Source organism: Cavia porcellus, unplaced genomic scaffold (genome assembly GCF_034190915.1).
Source record: "Cavia porcellus strain 051 isolate PalLab524CR breed Dunkin Hartley unplaced genomic scaffold, mCavPor4.1 scaffold_8, whole genome shotgun sequence".
NCBI lineage: Eukaryota > Metazoa > Chordata > Mammalia > Rodentia > Caviidae > Cavia > Cavia porcellus.
Window position 1 is genome coordinate 72,327,465 of NW_026947491.1, and position 14,613 is coordinate 72,342,077.

Below are 14,613 nucleotides of genomic sequence, written 5' to 3' on the forward strand. Positions count from 1 at the left end.
ACATGGATGAACCACAGACACCACAACTGGCTGAGTGCCGAACTCCTTATCTTCAAACCTGTATCAACAGGATACAAGATGCAGGCCAAAAACCCAAGGCTTCCTGGGAAAAATCCCTCTTATATCCAGTCAATCATAAGTTTTGCTTTGGGTACTATTATCTCCAAAATAATTTTGCAATTGTTTATTTTCTCTCCATCCTATGTAGCTCTTCTTCCATTCTGATGTCCACTATGGTTCTGCAGAAATCTTCCTGAGATTCCTAATTGATATCAATTCCTGTTTCTCCTCCATTCCTTCTTACCCCATGCTAACTGGCAGAATAACTTCTCCAAATATGAATAAAGCCACATAATTTTGGCCATTTTCTACCATCTTCAAATGATAAATCCTGTTATCATGGTTTATGGGGATTTCTGTGACACTGTTAATAAATCTTTGAAACATTGAAAGGCTGGACTTCTGGGAGGTAACTGGACCATGGGGGCATGATAGTCCACTGATGAGCTTTCTAGCTAAATGTGGTGTTGGGAAGTGAAGCCTGGTTGGAGGAGGTGGATCACTAGCTGTGTGTCCCAGAAGGGACTATCTCTCTGCTTCCTCCCTGGATCTCTGATTGCTTGTCACACCGTGCTGTGCACCGCTGTTCCTCTGCCATACCCCTCTGTCATGCTACCCAGCTTTGGATCCATCTGACTATGGATTGAAACCCACACATTGTGAAGCAAAATAAATACTTTCTCCTTACAGCAAGTCAAGTGTTGTGTCTCAGCAGCTGAGGCCCAGAGACTCATCTGGGAGTTAAGGCTATTCAACAATTTAAATGTTTAGCAATATAATACTGCTGTGTTCTTGTGCAAACATTAAGTCAAATGTTTGCCAATGATATGTTTATCGTTCTTTTGCCTTAATTACTACTAGGGAAGGTAGATAGTATAAACAGGTGTTTTCTATCAGCTTCGCAGATGTAAGGGGCTAAAAATTCCAGTGAATTGTTCTTAGGAAGTGGATGACAATGATCCAACTGCCTCTGGACTTAAAGAATTCAGTGGGAAACTTTTAGTGTTTCTCAAACAGAAAGAAAAGGGAGCCGCTCAAAACTGGGGTGAAAGCTTAACTTTATATGCAGACAAAGTTATAAAACAGGAACAGTCACTGGGTATTTAAAAGATATCCAGCATAATTGCTGATACTGACATTTCTTTTCCTTAATCTTCAGATCAGCCCTGTGAAAATGGAACTGCTATTTCTGCTTTACAGACGATAAAATAGAGTTTCAAGGTATAAACGAACATATTATGGTGAGAGTACTCTCAAAACACTTGAGAAAAATCTAAGAACTTACAGTTTAATAAATCTTTGAAACACTGAAAATAGCTGTTGAAAATAAAGCAAAATTTCTGGTTTCCATTCAAACTAACAATAGCTTGAAGGAAAATCATCTCAAAGTTATTATCAGATGCTGGATCCCAGTTAAGTGATTGTAAGATATAGCGAAAAAAATTGACCTAGAAAAAAATAATACAATGAAATAGGGAAAATAATACATTTTCTAAAAATGTGAATAGCTCAGGAACTAACAGATTTTAGAATTAATGTGTCACATTGGGATTTCTGCAGCACTTAAAAAGATATCAAAACTTTTTCGTTACCACCTATAAGACTCTGTTATCTGGATTATAACCCCTCAGCCTTAACTGATCCTATGGTCTGTGTTCCAGGTACCCTAATCTTTCAGCCACTCTCACACAGCTAAGCACAAACTTCATATCTTGGTATCTTCACTTGAATTCTTTTCCTGGTAATGATTGACCCTTATTCTTAATATGAGTTTAAATATCACCCTTCAAAGAGACCTTCACTGACACTATTAAAAGCTTTGTTTTCCTTTTTTTTTTTTTTTTTGCTGTAAAACTTGTCACAGTGTTTAATTATGAGGCAGTCTTATATCCCGAAGAATAAATTTGTGTTCTCTATGTGTCTCACCCTCTGCTTCATTCAACCTGCACCTAGGGAACAAAATATAAAAAAAGAAATGTCCCTAAGATCTGAAAGCCTTTGGCTATAAATGGAAAGAGACAATCTGTATCAACTTTTTCCTCATCAAAGACTAGGCAAACCTGAGAGAGAGGAAAGAAGGAAGAAGCAAAAGAACTTCTTGATTAGTTTGAAGTTAGAGGGACAAAATATTCAAAATGAGAGGGAAAGAATTTGCACTACAAAGTCTAGACTAAAATAGAAAATACTCAGCATATGCTGTACTGAAAGTGAAAAACCCTCATGTTAATGGCTTGTGGATAATTTGTCCCATACCATGGCCCTAATAGTTGCAGGAAAACTGGACTTGTGATATTTACACACTGTAGAAGTCTAGGTAAGCTCCCAAAGATATCAGATCCTAGTGTCTGGACCCTGGAAATGTTAACTTTGTATAGTAATAGAGTCTTTTCAGGTAGGATTAGGTTAAGGGTCTTGAGATGAGATTCTTCTGCATTAATTCAGTGGTTCCTAAACGCAATCATAAGAATCCTTTGAATAGGGAGGCAGAGGAAGAATTGGTAAAGAGAAGGTAATGTTACCACGGAGACAGAGATTGGAGTGAAGCAGCCACAAATTCATGAATGCCAGAAACCACCAGAAACTGGAAGAAATGGACTCTCCCTAGAGCCTGTAGAATAACATAGCTCTGTTGACACCTTGGTTTTAGTCTAGTGAAATTAATGTGGGACTTTTGGTCCCTAGAAGCATAAGAGAGTAAATTTTTATTGTTCAAACCACCAGATTTCTAGTAATTTGTTACTGCAGCTCTAGGAAACTAATACACACACAGAGTGAAAATGTTATTACTCTGTCCAGTGTGGAACTGAACAGACCCATTAGGAGAATTCTCTTAGGGTAGAGTAAGTGGTAGATATACCATCACCGCTATATGTGCAGTTATGTGCATATATTTATTATTATCATTATTTTTATTTTCTTACTCTCTGCTCAGCAGAAAGTCCCATGAGGGTTTATCCTTTCCTTTTATTCTTGGCTCTCTACTTAGGGTTTAGCTCAGTAGCTGGCATATAATAATTGCTCTGTAAATAATCATTGAGTGGATGGAAGTAACAGCACAATATAGTTAAAATAACAACACAATATTGAGCAAAACACAAGCAACAAGTGATAAAGGTAACCATGAGACAGACTGTACCAGTAACTCAACTGAACACAGCAGTCAAATACCCATTCTCATCAAACTAAACAGAGATTTAGGTCAGTGAGCCCCCGACTTTGAGATTTCTTTCTTCAATCTAATGACTTGTCCTTTAAAACTGACTAAATAGGGGATGTGTTCTGCCACTGACACATTTCCTGACAGTGGCAGCATGTATCTATCAGTACATGCTGGAAGTTCAAGTTGGTCTAAAAAAGTGTGAGAGTTGATGTATGTGGCACCACTATTACGGGCTGAAATCACGAGGGGAGAATGTGGCAGTTCCAGCCTGTGGCTACTGCTACCTGTTCTGCTGACATGATGCATTTCTCTGTTCTGATTTTTAAACTGAAAGAGGTCTTATCATGACATAACTCAGAATGATGGAGACCAGAACTCTGCCTGCCAAATTTTCAAAATGTCCTGTGGGATGCTCCTTTGTTTGTGCTGTTTGGAAGGGAACTGGGATACAGTAGTCTCTTAGTTCCTTCACAGATATGAGCAGACATGCCACGTGATGTTAACTTGAGAATAAAGACTTTCAGCACTTAACTGAAATTCCAGCTTATACTCCTATTAAATTGTAACCCTAACAGTCTCCCACGCTTAGCTGCAGAGAAAGGTAGAGAATCTGCTAGGAGGTCCGAACAGAGAGATGATGGGAGAATGGCTCTATCTGAGGCCTTTCGGTCTGGAATTAAAAGGGAATCCTCAAACCTGCCCCTTCCCTTCTTCATAATATTGTGAATCCCCATGTGGGAAGAGTGGGTGTCAAAAGGGCTTGTGGCTCAGGGCTGCTCATTTCACCCGGGAGGATAGCTGTTCAGGCCTCACTCTGGTGCCTGGTGCAAAGCAGAATGAGGGGTGAAGCAGGTATCCAGCGATTCTAACATACTCACTCAAACTCTTCATCTCTCAGCAGTCTTCTGATGGATCTGAACTAAAGGAAACAGTTTTTCAAAACGTTGCTACCTTAAGAGAGATTCTTAATTTTGGAAATCTCAAAACTCCCTGTAAGTACCTGAGAACAGCTCATCCTGTCTCCATCAAAACAGCACTTACAAAAACCACAAAGGTTAAGAAACTTTTACTATATAGTACATGAAAGTACTAACATTTCCAATGGCAAAGACATTTACTATCTCTTAAATTATGATTAATAAGGACACAGGACCTGAGTCAACTGAGAAACTACAGCTCTGCCGTTATCTATAGGAACTTGGTCAAATTAGTGGATTTTTCTCTCTTAGTTTGTTATTTGTAAAATGAAAAGTGATATCTATAGCACCTACTACAAAAGATCATTATAAGAAGATGAATAGTTCATCCTGTAAAGTGTAGTGCTTGGCAGCCAAAAATATTTGTAGAGCTTCCACTATGCACAGGGACTGTTCTAAGACAAGACATAAGGCAAAGGACAAAGGTTACTGCTGTCAGTAGAGTTCACATTTTACTGTGGAACTTAAATTTTCACAGAAATGGTACAGCGCATTTTATAGAAAATTTTTAAAAATCCCTTTGGTTATTCCTTCTCTTCATTCATATAATGGACAAGTAAGATTTTAATTCAGATTTTTCCTCTGGGATGCTACAGCTTCACATGAGCTCTCAAACCTAGAGTTCTGATTTTTATTTCATCCTCATTCCACCTGACTGCTACTCTGCAAAAATAATTTGCACTGTGAGTACTCCCCCTTAACTTGGCATAGGTATTTGTGAAGTGGGACAAAAGCCAAATTCAGGGAAAAATTTATTCTGTCCCATCCCCACACTTTTATTCATTCATCTGTTATGCTTAAAAATCAATTAGCAATGTGCATGCCTTTCCCCAGGTTTCACTACATGGGCAGACCAAGCCAACTGCACTCTCCCTGCTCGTGGAGTTCTTTTCTCTTGTGACATTTCACAGTCATTTTTAAAAATGCTCATGCTTACATTTTACCATTCTGTCCTCTTCCTTTTTCCTAATCACCTGCCTTTTCTCCCACCTGCCTTCTTAGGATATTATATTTGAGGTTGACCTTTTGAGTTTTCTCCTTGTAAAAATATACTATGAAGTAATTAAAAGGTATTACAAAATAATTACAGATTTGCAGAAAAGTAACAAAACATGTACAACAATGTCTTACGTGCTCAGCTTCCCACAATATTAATAACTTGTGGTATAATATTCAACTGGATGGTATAAATATTCAACCAATTACATTGGTACAAGCTAGGAATCTTAGTCAGATTTTACTGGGACTGATTTTAAAATAATCATTGTTTACATTTGGAAACCTTCAGTTACAATCATAGTAAAGATTGAAATTTATTTCATATATTTGTGTGCATCTGAAAGTGAATTCTCTCTCTCTCTCTCTCTCTCTCTCTCTCTTTCTCTCTCTCTCTCTCTCTTCCTCCTCCACCTTTGGGGAGAAGAGAGAAATTATTTTGAGGAACAAATGGGAGAATATTATGTTTAAATACTGTTAATAAGTTGTCTAATACTTAATATATTTCAAAAAATATATTGTAGCAGATTTTTACTCTTTCCTTTCAAGAAAAATGTCTCATGAATGGGGCACTAAGACAGTAGGTAAAACTACTTTTATATTTCAGAATTTTGAGCAGAAGGATTGAGATGTATAGTACTTTTAGCAAAGTTTCATTTGAAGGTATGAAAATCATAGTCACTGAGTTAGAAGGAGACTTGAGGTCAACTGGCACGTAGCACATGTATTCTGAAAGACATTTCAGACAGCCTTTAAATCTCTGATTAAAATTTCAGATGACGGAAACACAATGCCTTCCGATTCAGCCTTTGTCTAGACACCTCTCCCTGTTTAAAAGTTCTTTATCATCTAATAGGCTGAAATCACCCCCCTGATCTTGGTCTGACATCTGGTGCCTAAAACAATGGAGAAGTGAAAAGAATTACCATTGCCCTAAATAGTCTCTATTCTCAACAAATCAAGTTCTTCTTTAACATGTTCCTCCCATGCAAGATTGCTCTTTCTTGTTGTGTTTATTGGGTCAGAATCCACCTGGGCATGGGCTAAACAGCACAGTCAAGAGCTGGAACAACCAACTCTTCTCCTTGCTCAGTAGAAGGTAATTACATGAATGTCCCTGCAATCGCAGCAGCAGGCTTTCATGCCTCTACCCCCATCCATTGCCTTACATTACTCCTGGAATCAACCGATAAACCCAGGATCTTTTTTGCAACTTTTGATATTTAAAAGTCCTTTGCTGCTGCACATGTACAGCTAATTTTCTGGATATAGGAGCAGGACTTCATGCAGATTCTTATTAAATTAGGCCTATTGTATCACTCTATTGAGTTTTTTTTATATACTGACTCTATCACTTAATATATTTACTGTCCCTGCTGCCTCCACATTGGCTGTAACCTTTATAAATAGTCCTTGATTCTTTTCTCAAAATTTCCAAGAAAACACTTGAACATAAAAGGATGAAAAGGAGATCATTAGAAAGCTATAAATTCTAACTGTAACATTTTGACCTGTTAATGTTACAATTTTAATTCCGCATTCAAGTGTAAGTTTCACTGTGGGTTGACATAGAAGTAGCCACAGCACAAAAGATCCCTGCACTGTCTATAAAATTGACTCAATGTCTTATTTATAAAAATCCCGAAGGGAATTTATTTTGGAGCTCAGGAATAGGAGAAAAAGTTCTCCCGATGACAGCTGAACGGGTTTGACTTTCTTTCTGTTTTGACTTATAAGAAGCTAAAAGGAAAAAAACAAAATCGATTCCTCAAATGCTGTATCTTTCTTTATTTCTGTTTATTGATTTTCCCCCTTCAATCTTACTTCATTGCCTAACCTGTGTTAACAGTTCTGTATTAAAGTGTTATTTTTTATACCAGATATCATGTCACACTTCTCCTCAATGCACTCAAGACATAAAAATAAACGAGGATATCATTAGGATGTCTCTTCAGATGTTTAAATGTCCATGGACAGTTATTTTATTCTTTAATTCTTGGGAATTATCTTGAGTTTTGATACTAAAATAAAATTTTCTTATTTTAGTATTTTTTATTTTCTTAGTCCTCTAAATCACTTCCTTCCAAACTTTGTACTCAGTTGAGAATGACATATTCTAAAAATCTTTCATATTAATTTCCCTACATGGTACCTTTTTACAAGCTAGAAATAATTTGATAATTTGCTTTTACTTTTTTTTTTTTTTTTTTGCTTCTTCCATTACAGAGCCAAAATTTAAAAAAAATTTTTTTTTCATTAAATACTGCTACCTTCCTGGAATTATTTATATGGAAAAGACCTCTGAATTTGGCATTAAAAGCCCAAGCTTCTGTAATTGAACAGACTATTTATGTAACTGTAAACAAGTTACAAGAAAATGACTTTTCTCATTTCAGAAAACTATCTGTTAAAACATATATAACTTACTTTTAAACTACCTTTGAAATAAATTGATTATAATACATACTTTGGTTACATGAAGGTTCAGTGTTTTAAACTATAATTTTAGAAGCTCAGTAAGCCTGTAGGATGGTTAGCCAGCATTATATTAGAAAGGCAACATTCTAGTCATTATTGCTAAAATAAAAGCATTTTTATACTTATTTTATACTTATTTTGATGAATAAACAATGCTTTGCTTATTAGCAAAATATGCCAGAAATGGATTTTCTTTGGTGAAATCGGTGACCTACTAACTAGCACAACATACTATAAATGGTATATGTGTATAAATGTATATAAGTCTATAAACTTAATTGGTAAAACTATAGGTTTTAAATATATGTGAAATATTAAAATCTTTTGAGGATGTTCGCTTTCATTAACAGTGTCCCTTAGCCTTTCCACAGGGTCAAGGTGGTATCAAAATTTGATCTCTAAACCAACCTATTTCCAATTGTCATTTTAATAGGATTTCTGGTTGTCCGAGACTGAACACAAAGAAAATAAAATCCTTACCTTGATATGTCCTATCTGACTCAAGTGAGTCTTGTTTTCAAGGCTTTGATTGAAACACATGAATGGAGAGAGAACTGGGATTTTATCAGTCTTATGGTAGAGTTGGTTATTACCTTGTTGCTCATAAATGCTTGCTATAACAGACCTATATGTGTAGTAGAATTTTGCTGTAAGACATTGCAGAAACATTTCATGGGGGCTCCTAACCTCAACCCCTCAACTTTCTTCAGTAGCCACCCTTCCCTACCGGAGCAGTGTATGACCAGATGATCACAGAACAACTAAGAGACATTTTCCTTGTCTATAATTTTCAATAGTGTCCTTATCATCAGTTAGTAGTACTAAGGTGTAGGGGATATTAATCAATAATGGCATGGATATTGAGGGGTGGAACTCTTTCTTCCTCCACACCCACACCCTGGTCCTCACAAGGTAAGTTCCTGGAATGGATGAGTGGCTATGAAATGCCTGCAGCTGTGTTCCTGCAAATGTGCGGCCAGAAATTATCAGTTAAAACATCCTTATAAAGTTACAGTTACTGAAAAGTCAATAAAAAAGCTTATCTTGCAAGCACCATCACATAGAGAAAAAAGTAAATAAAACAGTTACTTTAAATTTGGACTGCTGAGATAACAAATATTCATGGATCAATAATTTTAATGTTTTTTGGAAAACTATATTGTTAAATCAAAAGTTTTGAGTAGTATAAACTATTTTTCACACTAAAAATAAACCAAATAAACGAAATTCAAGATGTAAAAGCAGAAGAATTTTACTCCCTAGTTACCAATTAAATATCACATTCCAAATGAATTTGATTCTGGTTACCATGTTCTAATCATAAATCAGTATAGCTACAGAGAACCCAAATCTACCTTATATATTATTTTAGGTCTTTCTTCCTGTCTGTCTGTCTTTCTTCCTGTCTTATCTCATCTTGTCTCATCTGTTCCTTTCCCTTCCCTTCCCTCCTCTCCCCTCTTCACTCCTCCCTTCCCCTCTTCTCCCCTCCCCTCCCCTCCCCTCCCCTTCCCTTCCCATTCTTTTCCTTTCCTTTTTTTCTTTCTTTGATTCTTGACTTTTGAGACTGGGGTTCACTATGTGGTTCATGTTGGTGTTACTCTGCTGGCCTTAAAATTATAAGTGCATTTACTTTTGAGTTATATATAAGCATTAAAATTATCCTTCTTCAATTAAAATGAAAGGCAGACCCTATAAAAACTTTTACTTAAAAATGTGTGCATTTGTTTCTAGCAACTTGAAATTATTATGACCTCCAAACATTAGTTCAATTACTGTAAGTTGGGAAAATTGCTTGGATGATTTTCCAACTAGTTGGTATTTATCACACCTGAATAAGATGAAATTAAACGTAAAAATACAACATTTATGCCTTTATAGATTCAGTATCCATCAAATTCAGGAAACTAGTCAGATACAAAATTACGGTCTGTGACGAGATTTCAACACAGACTTTAGAAACAGCGAGGTGGGGAAAGGACTGTACCTACGGAGAAAATGGGTGGTCATTTTAGGAACGTACCACTCCGTTCACGGAGAGCAGTTGGTCTCCTCTTTTGAGTCCTCCATGTCTTTCAGCCACCCCTCCAGGAATGATGCGAGAGATGTAAATTGGGGAATTTTGCTCCTTTCCTCCCATCACGTTAAAACCAAGGCCTTCATCCGTCTTTGGCAGTTCCACTACGCGAGGGTGAGAGTGGCCTTCGCTAGCTGCAAAAGCTGCGACTGTTGCCTGAAAGAAAAGACGGTCTTTTGGTAATAAAATGAGGGAGACAAAGAGGATCATATGATTTGCAGGAGGCAGCTGAAGCGACTTCTTACACTTTTATAGCATCTCCTGTGAAACAAAGAACACAAAGGTAGGAGGCTATCTTTATTTAGCTGCCATCTATAATTCCTTTCTGCAAAACTCCACCCAGTTCTCTCTGGCTTCCTACAGCTCATCCCCCATGATCAACACTCCTTGAAGAATTCTCTCACAGTCATCTTACTTAGATGCACATCCTATTTCTGGCCTCCAGATAGTTTTGGTACATGTATTACATCGGATGATACTTATTTTGTTCATGTGTTGACTATGGGCACCCTAAGGTCAGATTTTATCTTGTATTTTTTAGTACAACACAGTCTGACTTGATTCTGCACATAAACAAATGTTCATAAACAGTAAACCGAAGAGCACTTGCATGTGTATTCTTGAGAGTGCATATTTAATCTTGCTATTGATGGACCATTGATTGTGTAAATTTAAGATTTTTTTTTAAATCCGTGATGTCTAAACTAGAATGAAAATGAAACAAAAAATTCAAAGAGATTACTATGTCATACCAATATTCTACATTACTTTGTGAAATCCTTTATCTGGCATAGAATTTTTTTCCTCCATTTTACATTAGAATTTAAACTCCTAGAGTGACACAGGCAAAATGAACAGTCCATAGCTTTATACCTAAATTTAACAAAATTCACTTAATATGAACATAACTTTATTTTAAAATGCATGTTAATTCCTTTAAATAAGCACAAGAAAACAACTTACCATTAGTTCCCACCCACCACAGAAAAAAATAGCTTTTGTGTAGTCTCCACTCAAGAAGAGATTCTCTGCCTGCTTCTTATTTTCCAACTCCCCATAGCCCGTCTTAACCACAGTTGATTAGATGCCTACTCTAAAGTGATTTACTCAACACTGTGAAAATATTGATTCCCAACGACTATACATTCTTTTTCCACACACAGCATTATCACATCAATTTAGCATTATGCTACTGCCTGCATTTAGTGAGAGATAGTGAATGATATGGAAATAATGGCTTGTTTTTAGCTACATGCATTAGCTCATGCAAATCTTGTCATCATGCATAAGTTTTAATGGCTGACATGGATGCAATGCAGACAGCCCAGAAACAACCAGAAAATATTGTGCTATTGCAACATTATGCTGCTATCCTGCTGTTCTACATGAATAAGAAATGAGAATGGTAAAACACTACATAATTCACTTTCCCCTTAATTAAACCATGTAGGGATCATTTGTCTGTGTGTGTTCCACTTCAGTACAAGCAAAGCATGATGTGATGGTAATAATACTCTTTTTTCCTGGGTTAGAAACAAATAAAAATAAAACTATATTGTTCAGTAACAGAATGAAAAACTAAAAAAAAAAAAAAAAAAAAAAAAAAAAAATCAAGAGAGAAACCAAACAACAGGTGATGTAACACAAAAGAATTAAATGTAAAATTCTGATTATTTTCACTGGTTCTTATTTCTTATATATATATTATTAGGAAGGCAAGCACTTATAAAAGGCAAGTTGGGTTCTACTGTAACATTTTTGTATTTCCTGAATATGAACTGCATTGAGGAGATTAGTTTAAAATTATTTTTTCCTTATGGACTATCTTCCAGAAAATTTCAGGATCCTCTCACTGCATCATTTTCATTAGTAGGAGCTCTGTATTCTACAGATTTGAGTTGCTAAAGAAGAAAAGCAGTCACTATCACAGAAGGTGACAGCCTTCCCTGTAGGTCAAAGCCATATTCTTTCACCAAGTTATCCATTGTTGAACTGAATACAAAGAATCTGCAACAGTGGGTTCAGGTCAGTGCTTTTCATGTCTCCCATTAACTCTTCAGGCCCGTGCAAATAAACCATGCACCAATAGGACACGGGTTCTTTTGGATCAGAGAACTGTGTCAGAAACCATGTAGCATTTTATAAATGAACCAGTAGATTTGCTTGTGCCAAATGGACGTTTAGTGATTTTAATGAGATCATTCTCCTTTCTTAAGCTACAGAAGCAGCAGAAACGTTCAATTTTCCATTAGGATTTTTACCTGGGAAGTAGTAATGGTTCTAGACTCTGGGCTGCCACTGATGTCTAAATTCTCTTACAGTGTACACACGAGAATACCTGCAACACACACGCGCACAGTCAATTACTAGGTCACCAGGGTGAAGGATTTCTTTAAAGTGACACAAGCCTTACCTTTGCTGTGGCCCTTGCACGAAATTCGGGACAGCCATTAACAGTTATCGTTTCATGCATATATTGATATACCTAAAATGTTCACATAAAAAGAAAGAATGGGTTAGAATATTAATATGAAAAATATCAATTCTTGCACTGCGGGCAGGACAATCAGTTTTCTTTGAGGGACAGAAGTTCCCTATCACAAGTGAAATAGGTCTGAATTAATTATCCTGCTGATCTGGACCAAACTGCAGCAGGGAAAGCAATCACATTTATTGATAAGTTTTTAATTTGTCCATACATATCACATATAAATACTTTATATTTGGATTTATAAAAACTATTTCATCAAGTAACATTTTTATTATTATACATTGCTGCAGCTATAAAGTAAGTTATGTATATAGTTACTTTTTGAATCCTGAAATATATTAAAACTAGTGTTCTAAACTGATATTCTACAAATCTGGGATCAGAATGTCTCATCCTTGGCCCAACCTCCAGCATTTTGGAAGGTCTGTTATTGAATGATACACATATGCAATTTTGTATAATTACAACAGTCTACTCTGCAATCTATTTCACATTAATAGGAGCAGGTAGGATAGTCAATGAATGCTTTAAGCTTAGATATTAAAATGGTATTCCAGACTACAGGCAAGAAAAGAAAGAGATTCTTAGAACTAATAACACAGAGCATTATGTCAGCTATGTATTCATACTACAATTTAGATTAAATAGAAAGGATGGTGGTAAAATCTGGATTCCCAAGAATGATGCAGAAAGCATACAGGTTTTGCTGACTAAATATAACACAGACCTATGTTTGTGCATCACAGTATAATTGGGAAACTCTGAAGTCTTGTTTCCCTACACTGTCCTGCTTTCTGCCCAACTGAAAAATGAGTGAAAAATATTTATTTAGTAGGGTCATCTTTATTTGAGATAAGACCTCAAAGGCATCTGAATCTTAACATCACATTATTACTAATTTTCATTTTAGATACAAGAATAAACATTATGGAAACATGGTAGATAAAACAGTTTCCTTCAAAACTTCTGGGGATGGGAATATAAAGTCTGTACCAGCTGTGAAATTAAATTTTCATTGTAAATAAGGCGAAGTATTGAGAATGATTTTTTAAGGTATAGTTTGAAGAAGACATCTGAAAAAAATAGAAAAAGGTTATATACGTTGCACTATATGGTCATTCCTAATTTGAGCAACAAGGTTGTTAAGTCTATTGAATAATACATAAAGGTAAAAAGCCACGCGTTGTTATGCTGAGGTATTTTTGAGAGACTCACTAGCCATCTCAATAAGGAATAAAATAGGGAAACTGCTATTAATGTTTGAATGGGTATTTTTGCTCTTTCAATTGAAGTTATTTCAAATGTGTAGGTCAAAGGTCAGTATGGTGAATCCAAAAGCTGATAAACTCATCAGTTAAACAACTACTTCTCTAGTGTGTAGGCCGGGTGTCTTCCTAATATTTTTGGTTGACTCATTGTCTCTCAAGTACCTGCTGGCTCACCTCTGAGTCATGTTTCCCAAGTGATCTGATCAGAAGGAAACAACGTGATCTGAATTAAAAATTTAAGACTTGTTGGGAGCCGCAGCCCCGAGCCCGGTCGCCTCACTTGGCGGACGTGAGGCCTGTAGTAAAGAGTGAGGCCTGAGGTAGATTACCCCTCCCATCGAATATGTTAGTTTCCTGCTTACCGCGTAAACAACCCGCTCAACAATATAGTCTGCCTGGCAACTGATGATGTTAGCCAATCAGCTTGCCTTGCTTACTTTAACATGATTGGACACTGTACCCGTATATATACCGGTGCCACCCCTGGGCGGAAGTAGAAGCCAGATAGAAGCCCGGAAGTAGAAGCCCAAAAGGAGCCGCGGAGAGCGGACCGGTAGAGGCTTTGGGGCAGACTGAAGCACAAAAGGAGCCGCGGGGAGCGGACCAGAGGAGGCTTCAGCTGGGAGAACCCAGGGCAGGCTGTACGGAGAAGGAAAATAAAAAGAAAAGGTTGTCCACTACCAGACTTTGTCGTGTGTCCTTCCTGCCGGCCGGGAGCGGACATCGACATTTGGAGGCCCGCCCGGGGACTGATCACCCCCGCGACGTGGAAGTGGACAACGCTCCAGTACAGAGCTGCGAGACAGGTGAGTTGGGGATAAGCCTGGGCTCTGGGTGGCGCGCACCTACAGGGCTTTTAGACTCCCCTCAGGCTCACGCGTAAGTGGCGGATTCCTTGGGCCTCACGCGGTGAGTAACATATTAAAAAATGGGAAACATGCTAGGTAGCGGCACTAAGAGCGAGGGTGGTTGTGGAGAAAGCTCTCAAGAGCTTACAAAAGTACGCAGGGTATCTGAGCAGGCCCAGTCAGGGAGCTCCCGAGAGGTGTCTGTCAAGGGGAACAAGGATGCTAAGGAGGAGGACGGGGCTCTAGCCTCGGAGTCGT

General features: G+C 37.3%; 1 protein-coding gene across 3 annotated transcripts in view; it reads right to left on the bottom strand.

The window, feature by feature from the left end:
- Nucleotides 1–14,613, bottom strand: part of Lin7a (lin-7 homolog A, crumbs cell polarity complex component) — a 140,670-nt gene that overhangs the window by 31,346 nt on the left and 94,711 nt on the right. For 2 of the 3 annotated variants that reach the window (XM_063255202.1, XM_063255203.1), the window contains exons 3-4: nucleotides 12,162–12,233; nucleotides 9,695–9,904 (exon numbers count right to left, since the gene is read on the bottom strand). In XM_063255202.1, coding sequence (XP_063111272.1) covers nucleotides 9,695–9,904; nucleotides 12,162–12,233 — 282 coding nt within the window. Of the gene's footprint in view, nucleotides 1–9,694; nucleotides 9,905–12,009; nucleotides 12,087–12,161; nucleotides 12,234–14,613 lie in introns of all 3 variants that reach the window. The other variant, XM_013159513.2, reaches the window with a different exon arrangement.